This window comes from Zonotrichia leucophrys, chromosome 8, assembly GCF_028769735.1.
Source record: "Zonotrichia leucophrys gambelii isolate GWCS_2022_RI chromosome 8, RI_Zleu_2.0, whole genome shotgun sequence".
Taxonomy (NCBI): domain Eukaryota; kingdom Metazoa; phylum Chordata; class Aves; order Passeriformes; family Passerellidae; genus Zonotrichia; species Zonotrichia leucophrys.
The window spans coordinates 24,435,329-24,450,021 of record NC_088178.1 but is presented as its reverse complement, the minus strand read 5'-3'; the positions used below and the strand labels follow the sequence as shown (position 1 = coordinate 24,450,021).

At 44.5% G+C, this 14,693-nt stretch overlaps 1 protein-coding gene across 2 annotated transcripts in view; it reads left to right on the top strand.

The window, feature by feature from the left end:
• FAF1 (Fas associated factor 1) overlaps nucleotides 1–5,952 on the top strand; it is a 148,895-nt gene extending 142,943 nt beyond the window's left edge. For both annotated transcript variants that reach the window (XM_064719667.1, XM_064719668.1), the window contains one exon: nucleotides 3,648–5,952. In XM_064719667.1, the coding sequence (XP_064575737.1) occupies nucleotides 3,648–3,731 (84 nt within the window). In that variant the 3' untranslated portion in view covers nucleotides 3,732–5,952. The remainder of the gene's footprint in view (nucleotides 1–3,647) is intronic.
• Nucleotides 5,953–14,693: the final 8,741 nt, after the last annotated feature.

Here is a 14,693-nt window from a genome sequence, read left to right as displayed (position 1 = left end):
GAGTGGCACAGAAGTACTTCAGCTCGCTAGTGCTTACTTGGAATAATCACCACAGAATTCACTTAAACAAATACGTAGATGATAACCTCCCTGGCACCAAACCAACATTGGTTGTGTAACAAGGCTCTTTAAAAGACAGAGCCATAGCTCCAGTGCACCAAAACCTAAGGTCCCATAAAACTGAACCCATAGTTGGAATAAAACTGAATCCATAGTTTTGTTTATCAGCTTGGACCTATTTCAGTGAAAGCAGCTCAATGGCAAGATGTAATGTGGCAGAAATGAAGTCCTGTGGCACCTCTGGTCATGTTGCTGGAGGGAATATTCGCTGAAGGGAGGGGAGTGTTCAGGTTTGCACAGAAAGCCATTTGCCTAAAGATAAAATCTCCTGGGGCACTCTCTGTGTTGAGGGCGTTGGGGCAGCCCTGAATGCACCTGCATGGGATTGTACAGGGTTCTGTGAGCTTGAAGGTCAGTAATTTTGCTGTCACTTGTGTTACACTCTCTGCTTCTGGACACTGAGTCCCTCCTCTGCCACCCTCCTCACCAGACAAACTTGGAACGCTTTACAGTCTCTTTTCAAGGGGTTTTAGTTCATGTTCCATTATAATATAAAGTATTAGGCTTTAGCAAACCCATAAAAGATCTGAAAAATACATTCAGCTGGTTTCACAGTGTGATGCATGAGGTGACTCCTAGAGTGTGTGCTTATGTCTGGTAGAAAGTCAGTTATTATAGGACTTGAAGATACAGATTAAAATGTACCTTCAGCATTTGTTAATGCTTTAACTAATGCTGAAAGTGAATTTTGAACCTTAATCAAGAAAGTGTTCATTCTGCCACATAGGTGGAAGAGATGAAATCAGACTCAATATCTAAGCATACTTCAATGGTTTTCTGGGTAATTTCTAACAACATAGAATAAATCTTCAACTAATAAAGGTGTAGGGCTTTGGGACAGTGTAACTTATGTGCAGGGCTGTTTTGGAAAGAGCATCATGCAATGGCATCAGAGCCAAAGGATATCAGCTCTGTGGGCTCCAGAATTTGTACTAATGATAATGAAACAAGGCACACAGATACACATCTAAAGGCATTCTATACTTTCCATTTTTAAATAATGCACACAAACTTCAGTGAATGAGATTCAGTAGAACACTGCACTGAACGCATATTTGCAGGCTGCAGGTCTTTCCTTTGATCTCTATTATAGATCATTCTTTGGTTTCTAATTCTGATTTAAAATACTCTAAGTTAGAATGCATCTTAGGTCTTACACTTCATATATTTACAAGAGAAGCCATTTCTTTTGCTAGGAGGTGTATTCACTAATAAGGCTTCTATTCTTTGTAGTAAACAACATATTTACAAGCCACAAATAACAAAGTAGAAGCTGCAGAAGGGTTGTGGTGTGATAATTAAGTACAATGGCGACCCATATGAACAGAAAATGCCAAGGAGCTAAAACAAAGCAACAACAGCTTTGTTTGTTGACAGATGTAGGAGCCATATTGTTAGTTAATTGGGTAATGGTGTAAACATTTGCAAACTCTGCTGTCCCTCAGTGAATTAAGCAGCAGAGTGAAATTATGGTGAAAAGCTGCACAGTCCTTGTGCTGCAGGTACTCCAGAAGGCTCCCAGGACCCTTCTCACTGAGGAAGGAACATCCTGTGTTGTTGTTATTTAAGACACTTGAAGTTTGCAAACCTTAGCCTAGAACATGTATCTTGAATTATGCTCAAGTGAATAACACATTTCCATCTGGTCTCAGCCTGGAAGGTTGTGTTCAGTGCCCAGGCATACTCTGGAGATTTTTTTTCCGAGTGCAAAAGAGACATGTTATGACTTTCTTGCCTTTTATTGCAAAATAAAAAAAGCAAATTAAAAACCCCAACAAAATGGTTGCAGGATTTGAAAACAGAGATGTGTGAATTAATACGGGCTTGTACTGAAAAGAGGGAAAATTTCTTCTCTCAGGTGCCCAATGCCTCAGAAGCTGTGAATTGCACAGAGCCCTCTTTACCTCACTCCCTGCTCAGTAACGGACTGTAGCAGAATACCAAAACATTAAAAAATGCTACAAGATACTTAATTACCATACTTCTGTAATCACAAACTTAAATGCACTACTTTGGCTGTTTTTTACATAACAGGTTTGCTTTCGTAGATAATAACCTTTCAATAATTCAAGCAGCATCTGTGCAGGAATGCATAATTGGACTGTAGATAATAGGAATCTAAAATTGACTCTGGTTTTTGTAAATTATTTTTCTCCTCAGACATTTAGCAGTAGCTCACCATGGTACATGAAGTTTAAGAAAATACGTTCCTGCTTTGGGAATAAAAATAATGCATCTGTTTGGGTTTTGGGTTTGGTTTGGGTTTTTTTATTATTTCATTTTTAAAAAAATCTGCAGTCAGATGAAATTACACTGATTTTGATGGTCTTAGGAAGTGATAAGCCTTGAATGTTTGTTTAAATAGTATTTTTCCCTAATTATTCAGTAAGACAATAGAAATGCAAATATATTTCAAGTTTGCCTGATTTAGCTGGGAGGAGAGAATGAGAAGTTACCTATTTGTTAATAGGTAAACAAATAACAAATGTTACCTATTTGTTAATAGGTAACAGGATTAGTAAATTAGGCTTTTTAGAAAATTACACAAACATTTCTTAGTAATTCATAGCATTTCATGTGCTGGACCCTTCATGTTTTCTCAAAACATTTTTAGAAAGCAGTGACATGTTGTGATCATAGATGAAACAAATTTAACTTTAGAAAAAATGCTTATTGGCATTGCATCTGCTTTTATACCTATGGCATAAGGCTGATAATCGATTATTCACAAGCAGACTTCTGATAACTGGTGTGCTCACACAAGAAAATAAACCAAAACAGAATTACCAGGGAAAATAAGTTTAAAAATGGAAGGGAAATATTTCAGAAAATGGTTCATCTTTCTCCATGAAGCTTTGCGGTATTCTGAAGGATGTCCCAGCATTGGCTTGTAAACTTGAATGTCAGGACACTGGGACACTTGTTGTCAATAATTTGTCTATATAAGTAAATATATTGTGTAATAACCACACAATTAAACAGTTTTATCCCAGCCTGGGTGTCTGGAAAAGCATTGAAGTGAGTGAAAGCTGGGTGTTCCACCACGTGCCTTGGAGCAAGAAAGGGAGAAGGAAAGTAAAGTTTCCCTTTTCAATGGAGAGATCCTGTTGGGTTGGCTATGCTGCTTGCACCATCAGTTTGACTGAAATTTAGGGATGATTATCTAGGAGTGCAGTTTTATTTTTCATTTCAACTCACGTGTTCTAGTATACCTTCCAAAAGTTCTTAACTTTGACAAAAATAGATTAATGCAAAAGTTTATGGTGGAGAGCCAGACCTTGGCTTGGAATTAATGTCAGGGATTCTGTTTTTTTATTATTCTGTTCGTTGTTATTACAAAAGAATACTTGTAACAACAACAGAAAACACAATATATATTTCTTGATCTGCATCCTGGAAAATAATACTCACTGCTTCAGTTGTCACTGATGGAGGGACTCAAAAATCTTCCCAATAAAAGTCTGCACTGTGAAGATAAACAGTCCAAAAGTCTACTCACACATATCTTTGTGTTCATGTGTTTACAGGTGACCCAGCTGGATCCAAATAAATCATTACTGGAGGTAAAACTGTATCCTCAAGAAACCCTTTTCCTAGAGGCAAAAGAATAGATCAAACAAGATTGTAGGACTAATCATCCTTTGATAAGCCAGAGGCACAGCATCGAGAGGAAGACTTCTCTGAGCACCACCTTGTACTGACATCCAGCTCAATTCCATGTCACAAGTTTGCCTCTTGCAAGAATCCTGAAAAATTGAAAAAAAAAACAAAAACAAAAATAGCTACTTAAAGTTTCACATACATGAGTATATGTTTCCAACCTCATTTAAATGAGCAGAGGATAAAGTTCTGCTATGAACACTGAACATTATGATTCTGTTGCTCACTTATCATCCAGCTTTTGTTATAATTAATGCACTGTTAAAATGTGAGTGATTGTTAAGTAGAATTTTTACTCCTCAAATGCCCCTTTTTCACCAAGAAATCTTGGACATTTCTGCCTGTACTTTTGACACTAGAATGCTGTATATTTGATATCTCACTGAGCCAGTGCTCTCATATATATGCATTTTATTTCTGTGTTTGAATTTCTACTTTGTCAACTAATTTAAAAAGGCAGAAAAAAAATTAATGGGACATTCTCAGCCATGGAAATTTAACAGTATTATAGTAGAAAGCATATAATTTTTGTTAGTACTTTCTGACTTCTTTGATAAGATGTAAGGTTTTGTTTGGAGAATATAGTTTGACATATATGCGAGATATTTATTTACTGGTTCTGCTTTGGGTCTCAGTTCCAATTCAGTTTAGGAAGTATTTTCCATTACATTGCAGTGTGAAACTGCTTATTGCATGATGTGAATATTTAAATAACATTAGACATGGCCAGTACCAGAAACCTGGTATCTTGCCAACACTTCAGGAATCAGCTGATATTGAATATCAGCTGTTAAAAACCTTTCAAATACCAGATACAAAAGTTCTTTATTTCTCCTTGTGAAAGAAAGGGCAGTTCCCATTCTAGCAGTTTTTCTTCATTCTGGCACTTGCTTGTCTCCTATTACTCTGCTGGTTTAAAGCACCTTGTTTGGTTCATCAAACAATGGGTATTTTAAGGAGTGGTGTAATAAGAAATCTGCCTTATTGTTGCACACTTTGGACATATTAACAATACATTATTAATCCCATCTCAAATTAAAGAAATCGTAGTTCTCTTGTCTGAAATGTATGCACCAGCTACCTGCTACCTGACATGGAAAAAATCTGGTACTCTAAATTTCTCAACCATAGAATGAGCATACTGAGGCTAAGACCATAACGTGCAGTTGATGCCAAACCTGCATCAAAACTGGTTTATTTGGGGGTTTTTCTTCTCCTTTTTTTTTTTTTTGTTTTTTTTTTCCTTTTCCCCCCCTTTTTTGTTTGTTTTTCTTTTATCTTGGGGCTTGCAGGACAGTGCACAGTAGCACTACAGGATCATCATCTGCTAAACTATTTTTTTTTTTTTCATTTAAAGCCTGGCACATTGTTTTCCATCTATGTTTATACGTAACTCATAGTGTTTATTGTAGCTGAATGAGTTCTGATTTGAAAATTTTATACTAAGCTAAAACCAGTTGCACACATCTTTTAGTCTTTCTTTTTCTCTTTGGAAGGATGGTGATATAAAATTAAATGTATGCCTATTATTAAGATGTTAGTGATGCTGATATATTGTTACCTTTACCAAAAATGCGAATTTCTGAGCGGGCAAAGCCTTATTCTACCTTTTATAATTCTGTAATTAGTGAGTGCTACACCAGACACTTTTAGAAGTGAAGTATCTATGACAAACAAAAGGTTTAGAAGTGTAAGCAAATCCTAATAATTTGCAGTTCACAAATAAAAGAATTCCTAGCCAATAGAATGATAAATGTATGTGTAATGGAAAGCTGAATGCAGACGCTTCATCCTGAACTTTCGTTTTCTTACCCCAAAAAAAAAAATTCCACTGCCTTTATTAAATAAGAAATTAACATGGGTTGCAAATTGGGGTGATGCTGTTTCTACAAACAATCACAGTAAACATACAGCAGGATTTTAAAGTGATGCATATCTTCTCTTTTTTTTTTTCCTTCTAAGCTGGCTGTTGAGGAAAGGAGTTGCTGAAATAGTGATTCACGAAGCAAAGCGACCTTGCAGCTAACTTGTTTATATTAATCTGTTCTGTTTAATTTCTGTTTGATCTCATCAGGCTGTTTTCTCTCACTCAACTTGATTTCTGTATTTTGACTATATATTCTTTACTTTGATACTAGTTTTATAAAGTTATTAAATGTGGCTTGAATATTTGTTGAACTTGTTGAAGTCAGTGCTCCCAGGGTTGTTTGGCTTTTTTTTTTTTTCTTCTAAACTCCATTATTTTTTCCCTCATTTTGTTCATATTGCAAAATACACTGTCATTATCAAAATGTTCTAGTGATAATTAACTGGAAGTGTTCAAAGTGGTGGCATTACTTCCCTCTGATATAAAGATTTTGAGATCAGTATACAGGGATCATTCTGCCACAACGTAAACAAGTGTATCGCTCTTTAAATAAAACGTTCATGATTTTGGTCCTTAAATACTTTGGGCCTGATTTCAAGAAGCAACCATGTCGAGTCACCTTTCTGAATCACACCATCAGCATAAACCAATCCCTGTGTAGAAATATTAATATTCTATGCCATCATTTTCTGCTCTCCTGGTATTCACTTCACACGCTCTGCTGGCATGGATAATCCTCTAGTCATTCGAATTTTGTAATTCAGTATTACCCTAGAACTGTAACACCGTTGCTACAGAGCACATCCCTGATTCTGCCTTTTTATCTTCAGGTTCTTCACATTAATGGATTACCATTAAGGTGATTAATGCATTAGTTTTAAGTCTTAGGGAATTACTGTTGCTGAAAGGAATTCTGTGCGATGCGTCCGCTCCCGTGGCTCGTGGGGTGAAGGTGGGGCACGCTCTGGTTTTGGGAGAAACTTTCTGCCTGTTGACAGTGGTGTTTGAAATCGTTATTAGAGACCATGCAGAACACAGTGTTTGCTCTGTCCTCTCTACGTGTGCACCCTTCAGCTCAGTGGCAGTGCTGAGGATGTTTCTGATGGAGCTGTGCTGGGGGGTCTGTCTGTCCTTTTTAATGTAGCAGAAGAGGACTTTGGCTTTCATAAACTGTACCTACTCAGTGACATTAGAAACTTAAAATAAATTTTCAATTGCAGCAATATTTCTACTAAACAGTTATATGATTTCACTCTTCCTTATGTAGGGAAAAATCAAATTACAGTATCCCAGTCACGGGACTGAAATGTTTCATTATACAGGCCTTGTGTCCAGGCTCCCTAAAAATGCATGAGAAGATTTCAGTGCCTTAGAACAGCTTCCACAGCAGGCACAAAGCACATGAGTGGGTGTCTCTACACAAGGAGAGTCCCTACCAGGCAGAACCAGAGCCTGCTTGGAGCTCTCAGTCAGAAATGCTGAGGGTGGAGATGTCCCGTGTGTGCCATTCCTCCTTCTTCTGCCCTGCTTCTGGGGGCTCTCAGCTCTTTCCACCATTTGACAAAGCAGAGGATGCATTTTTATTTGGAAACAGTGATGGTGGCCTCCTCCAGAGAATTTTCACTGATTTTGATTCACACTTTGGTTTTTCCAGTATTGTGAGGGCCTAAGGAGAGACAAGTTTCTATGCTGGACATTCCCTAGTCTGCTTCAACACCACCATAGCACAGCTACTTTTAATGTGTGTGTTGCCCACTAGCAAAGCTGTTTGACTGCCAAAATACAGAATTCCTTTAAGGTCCTTGAGAAGGAGGGTGAAAATCATTCCTAAGGCTGGCAGCTGTGTGTGCTTGCCTGGGGTGAGGAAACCCAGCCCTTGACAGTGGATGTTCATTGCAGCCATTGGTCTTTCTGAACAAGAGAGCTGAAACTGGATGTTGATTCTGCACCTGAGTTTAGTTTTATTACTCTGTTTGTATAAAAGAGAAGGCAACTGCTGTAGCCTTAATTTTTTTTTTCTGGATGGGTCATTACTATATCAAATTACTGTATATTGTGTGTACACAGCATGAGAGATTGTTCTCTACCTGAAACCATTCCCCCAACAGATGACAAAGGTGGAGAAATACCAAGTTTAGCACTAAATGTGTCAGGATCCAGGCAGTTTTATACTCAATTTAGTCTGATATAGATGTATACTTCTGCCAGCAGAGCCATCTCTGCCCCACCTTGCACTGGAACCAGGCAAACTAATTTAAAAGTGACCATTTTTTTTTTCCTGGAGCAGTTTTGAGGCTGATGCAGCTCACTGGTGGGAGTCAGTGAAGATGAGAGGAAGAGAAAGGCAAGGCTGCTCCCTTATAGGATGAATTTGGTCAGGCTCCTTGAAATATTTTTTAAATATCTTATTATTACCTTTGCATTTTACATCCTTTTTCTTTCAGGGGTATTTTTATTATTATTTCAAGCATATTTATTGCTATAAAGGTTTGGCTGTCTAAAATTTCCTTAAGTCTTGTCAAAGTCAGCATCCCAGAATTCAGGAAATGAGAAGGCAGATGAAAGGTCCCTTGAGTGTGTGCAGTGAAGGCAAGGCTCACTCCAGATCCAACTCTTGGGAGTCACTCCTGGCCCTAAAAGCACCCTAAAAGTTTCAAAGGGTTTTAATGTCTCATTAGATAGCAGAGAATCCACTCCTTAGCCAGGGCTTTCCTCTGTGGATTCTTCTGTGTAATAAAGACTGAAGTCACACTGCTGCCTTAATATAATTCAATTAAAATGTCACTCAACTGCTGGTTAGAGGAGGAGGTTTCATTACTTCCTGTGATTACAGAAGTGCTGGTTAACAGAATTGTTATTTTGTGCTTAGTACCAGTGAGTTTCCTTTCCTTTGTGGAATCCAGTGTTCCCCAAGATTCCACAGCTCATGGCTGTTCCCTTTCCATCCACTCACCTTGAGTGGGTTTTTGTTATTTATTGGTAGCAGCTGCTCACCACTGATCCCTTTCTCCAGGTACTGGTGTCTGAGGAATGACACAGGTTCCCTCACAGGTTCTTGGGGACATGGCTGGAATCCTCTCACTGTGACAATTTGTTGATTTCTGCTTCCAGCCATCAAATCTCCGATAATGTTACTTTTTTTTTTTTTTTTTAAACTCAAGAAAGTATGTTTCCTCTGTAGTGAACACCACTAAATTACTAGCTTAGTTGTTCCTATTTTTAATAAAAGGAGTCTTTTACACCATAAAAATATCTTCTGGCAGGTTTCCTATTCCACATATTTTTAATAATCCTTTACATTTTTGGTAGTTGTTCCTTGCAGTGTGTCAGTTGTTTAATTCAGGATTTGTATCTTCCAGAAGTTAAATTTCTACGGATTTTCTGATTTTCTTTTTAGTTTCCTACTTTGAGTCAGTCTTCCTATTACACCCTTGAATGTGCTGGTTCACATGACCCAACTGCTTCATGTGGGCATTCTGTTGTCTTTTTAGGTCAGATACATGTGTATTCTGAGGATCTAAGATAGTGTCTTCAAAAAGTTTGGTTTCAATCTTAGTCTTTTCCCGTGACTTTAATTTCTTTTTGTTATCTTCCTTTTTATGCAGATTTCTTCGAAAAGGGTAGTGCTATTTGGGTGATTTTAAAGAATTATTATCGTTTTATAAAGTAGTGAATATAAGTATGTTTTCATTCACCTAGAAATGTAGTTTCTAACATTTTATTTGCCTCTATGCTTTATTTAATCTCTGTCACAGTCCCCGTTAGAGTGAGTTCCTATCACTGATAAGTGTTTTATACGTTGTAATTATGGCATCCTTCTCATGATCTTGCCTTTTCTGAATTTCCAGGTAGACCTCATTTGTTGTCATCTGAAAACCCCCGTTCTGTTGCAGCCATTTTAGGAGCTTAAAAATTATTCTGATGTGTACTTTAGGAATATTTTTCATTTTGTGTAGGCCTGTTTATGTGTCCTAGTTAATTAAGACTGATGAGTAAGGGAAAACATTTCCAAACTAGTGGCAATGGAGAAGGAATTTTTTCAATGACAGCTCTAAACTCGCTGATGCAGAAGAACAAAATAATTTATAATTTTGTGGATGTGATGAAGAAAAAAGGGGGGAGATAATTTTAGAACCTGCGATTTGCAGAGAGCGCTCCGTTGCTGAAATACACTTCTTCAAGGTTTAGACGAAGGTGAGTCAGACATTGTGTGGCTGTTGCAGCATCGTCCAACGCGGGAAAACCAAACCGAATGAACAAACAGAAGCCCCAAAGGAGCGATGTCCGCCTGGGTGCGGGTCCCCCGCGCTGCCGCCGCTGCCCGGGCGATGCTGGGGCGATGGAGCGGGATGGGGCGGAGGCGCCTCCCGGGCTGGCCCCGGCACCGGCCGGACCGGAGCCGCCCCTCGGCCTCCTCCGGGCGGGCGGAGCCGTCGGGGCGGAATTCCCGGGGCACCTGCACAATTCCCGGGGCCCCGGAGCCTGCGGCGGGCGCGGAGCCGCCCCCGCGGATCTCCCTTCCCTTCCCTCCGCTCCCGGCCCGGCTCTGCCCGCACCGACACCGACAATCATTTAGAAATTATTTAGAAATTATTAAAGCGAAGCCAAAAGAGGGGGAAGCGCTCGGAGCCGCGCCTTCCCCCGCGGGCGGGGCCGCTCAGCCCGGCGCTGGGCGAGGGGCGCCCAAGGAAAATTTTGGGCATTCCCGGGGGGAAAAACCCAACAAGCCACGAACGAACAGCCAACCAACCAAACAAATGGAGCCGCATGCTCGGGCATCGCCCCGCGGGGCTGAGGGCACCGGCCCGGGCTGGACGGTGCGGTGGGAGATTGCGGATGGTCCGTCAGTAACTTGAAAGAAGTCTGTGTAAGAGCCCCTTATAATACCGCGTGTCAACTGGAAAAAAAATACAATAATCATTTTTTGCCCCAAGTGCGTGTGGCTTTGGATGACGCTGTCGCCCGCCCCTCCGCAAACCCCCTCGATGTGTCTCTAACGATAAGAGACTGTGTTTATCTATCGCGTTCCGTCAGGGTTGTTCTGCTCCTGTGCTCCCGGGGCAATAAACATCGAAGCGGGGGGGAATCCTCTGGCAAATCCGACCGGGGTTGTCATGATCATGAATAAAAATAAAAGGATTAATCTTCTGCTTTCGGCTAATGAAAAAATTTCGCCTCCGAAGTGTGGAAGCGCCGCGATGCGCCGGGCCGGGCTGCGGCCGGGCAGATGCGGGCGGGGGCCGGTCCCGCACCTCGGGGTGTCGGTGCCGCTGCCACGGGCGGGGGCATTTCCCTCGCCGGGCCCCAGCAGGCAGGAGGGAGCTCCAGGGTTTTTAATTACACTCTTTGCCTTTGCTCCCTTCATTTTTCTGCACCCTTTGCAGTGAGACACACTTGGAATTAGAGTGGTTGTGACATTTTAGTGGCAGCTTATTGTGCGGAACACTTAAAGTTTAAAAAACAAGCCCCATAGAAGTTGAGGGGCTTAAAGCAGCCCCCTTTGTGGGGCAAGACATAGAGTTTTGATTCTGGACAATGGTGTTTCTCAAATTTCTTCCAAAAACCTGCACCCCATCTGTGATCTCAATGAAATCGCTTTTCTCTCTCCCTTCAATTCATTTGGCAAAGGCGAAGCAGATGCATGGGACGGGGTCTGAATTTTAATCATTAGGTTTTACCTGAAACAAAACAGCAAATCCTTTTTACCATGTGTTTGAAGTTAGGAGACGGGTAGGGGAATATAAAATATAATTAAAAAGCTCTCGGATCGTTAGGGAGCTGACAAGAGCCTTTTTTAATGAACCTCTCGGAGCGCCCTGCGCTAAATTAGCCGAGCGGGGCTTTCCCGGCTCGGGGCCGCTGCCCCCGCGGTACCCGCGTGCTCCCGGCGGGGCCCGCGCGTGTCCCCGCGGCTGCCGGCGGGCTGCGGCACGCGCGCGCGTCCCCGCGGAGCCTCCGCGCCCGCGCACCGCCCGCCCGCCCGCGCGGGGCCACAGCGGCGGCACCGGCCGGGCCCGGCCCGCAGCGCTGCCGGGACAGCCCCCCCGCCCTGCGCGCTTCCCGCCATTAACTCAGAGCGCATTTAGCCATCACTGAGGTGCGGGAGGGGGGGAAATTGTCTGTCACTTTAATCCATGCCCGAGGGGCTGGGAAATAAAAGGGGAGAGGGAGAAGGAGGGAGGGAGAGAAAAGCAAAGGTCTTAAAGAGCCCCAAATCCACAGGCGAGCGGTGGGAATGCGGAGCCAGGCTCGGCTCCCCCGGCCCTCCGTGGGCAGCGGGCCCCGAGCGGCGGAGTCGGTCCCGGCTGCTCCGATCTCCTGCCGCATCCCCCGGCCAGCAAGGAGAACTCCTGCCCGCGCCCTCCTCGCTGAGGATCCGCTCAGCTCGGGGGTGGAAGAAGGGCAGGGCAGAGCTGGGGGCCCCATGGGCACCCCCACACCCCCGTGTCCCCGCAGAGCGCTGTCCCCGGCCGGGACGCGTGGCTTTCCCCTCCTCAGGCAGAGGATGCTCCCCCGCCCGCCCCGCTGACTAAGATTTCCTTCCCCTCGCTTGGGAAGCCCCAGCCCGAGCCTCAGCCAAACCCGGGGGACATCAGCCAGCGCCGAAGGCCCTGGGGACGGACCACGGATTTTTAATTTTTAGCTCCAGCACACGGGGGAGGAGGGGTGATGGATGGATTTTTGCGTGCGTGAGCTTTTTTTCCTCTTTCTGTGCGCCGGTGTGCGTGTGTGTGGATGGGCACAAGCTCTCAGAGAAAAGAAATTTTAGAGTAACAACTAAAGGCTTTCTTGTGCAGTTATTTTAAGGGCTTTGTTCAGTGCCTGAAGGGGGATGCGCCCATTTGTTCGGGAGGGGATTCATCACATGCCCCTTTCATGTGAACCAGAGGTTAACAACCTAATGAGCACTTGGTGAAGAGATGAAGCGTGTAAAGAGCCCGATTTTCCCAAATCCTGCTCTGCTGTCCTGGGGATGTGCTACTCTAACCTCTGCCGGGCTAATCGTCTCCGCACTTGCAGCGGGGAGGCCCCGGGAAGGCCCCGGGTCCAGCGGCGCTCGGGCGGGGCGGCAGCGGCTCGGCGGCTCGGTCGCGATGCCCCGCCGGGGAACCGGGGGGGCTCGGCCCCACCGCTACATATGTTGGGTCAAGTCTCCCCATTGTGAGCGTGTAAAAAGGTGTAAAAACTCAATCATCTGTAGCTTTTTTAAAGGGAGGGCTTACCCCTGGATTTGTTGCATAATGGATTGTTAAAAAAGTAGAGGGTTGAATTAAAACTGTTCCCTAGTCACTTTTAATTAGACCACTCTATTTAATTAGCAAAGTTGAAACATGCAATTAAAATTAGCTCAGTTTAGCACATATTAAAGGAAATGGGGGACGCGGCTCCGGCTCATATTAAAGCGAGTCGGAGGAGAAATGGCGGAGAAGTCTGAGGGTAGGCGAAATGACTCTGTGGAGGTAATTCAGCCGCCGGCCATCTGTCGGAGGACCCGCCGTGCCCCTCATGGCCACGGGCCCCGATCCCAGGGTCCCTCCCGTGACCGTCCCCGCACGGCCGGGCCGCGGGATGGATGATGCGAAGCCTTCGAGGGCCGCGTGTTTGTGTCTGTGGGATGTGCCCTTCCCCAAAAACCGGGCGTGGGATTGGATTGGGAACCTGCCGGCGGATTCCGAGGGGTCCGGCAGCCCCGGCCCCGCCGAAGCCCCGGTGCGGGCACCCGGGCTGCGGGAGGAGAGGAGCCCCGAATTTCCCTTATTTCCTTCCACAAATCTTTCCCCCTTGTCGCTTTTTCCTCCCCCACTGGGAGCCGGGAAATCGAGTTAATAATGTTTCAAATACTTGAGAAGTCCGGGCTAACGGGAGTTCCGTCTCCCTTTCCTCGCTCCGGATCTGAAGAGATTGCCTGGGCTAGGAGGAATGTGCCTTTTTCTTGAAGGGGGGGTAGTGGTGGTGGTAATTTTCATTCTTGTAATATTGGTTTGGGGATAATTACTTTTAATGTCAAAAAGATTTAGTTTAATATCATCTCTATTAGGCGGCTGGGCGGATAATTAAAAGTGAAGATGATAGCAGCAGGGAAACAGATGGCATTTGCTTACTTTGATTCAGTAGGTAAATAATGAAAAAGTCAATGGCAAACCCCCTAGAACAATTGAAACCTTAAAGAGCACTAACATTAGCAGGTACTTACAAACTGTCTTCCGCTAAGAACGAGATGAAAATACACTAATCAAGAACTATATTTCTCTGGGATGCTTCCGAGGGCTGCGCTGCCTGCGGGCGTGCGTGTCCCTTCCCCCGCATGGCAGCCAATAGCCGGGCGCTTTTTAATTAAGATTTTACTACTGCAACTGGGGGAAGCTGCGGCAGCACCGTCGCTGCAGCCCTCTCGAACTTGGGCACCGGAGCAGCCGCACACGGGAAGCCTTTAGGTGAATCAAGGGGAGTGAGGAAAGAACGAAACACCGGAGAAATCGGGGCTTCCTCAGAATAAATATATTAAATTAGCATTTAGTGTCGTGTTTTAGCGGGCTGACCCGGCCGTGAGCGCTGGGCCCTGGTGCGTTTCTGGATGCTGCCAGAGGCTCGGGGATAACCGAGCAGCACCCGGGGCACTGCGCAACGAAACGCGGCGTCTCTGGGCACCCCTGTAACGAAATAAAATCGACTTTCACGCATCTGGAGGGCGCGGGCTGCCCTGACCATGGCGGGGTCCCCCTAGCACCCTTTAGCCCCGGTGGCCCCGAGGTCGGAGCGTTCCGTGCCCGGCCCGGGCAGGGCACCCGCCCCGCTCCCGGTGCCAGCCCGGCTGCTCCTGCGGGAGCTGCGTCCAAGCCCGAGCTCCTCCCGTGGTTTGACGCTGGGAGCTGCTCCCAGAGCCAAGCTGGGAGCGAGACCAGTCCCGGGGGCTTTAAAGTCGCGTTTCACCGGGTTTGGAGAAATGAATTTCTCTTTCTATGTCCCGCCCGGGCAGCGGGAGCGCGGCTGCTCCGTGCGTGCCTAAAACAAACATCCCTCCCCTAGAAAGACACGGGAGCGGGGA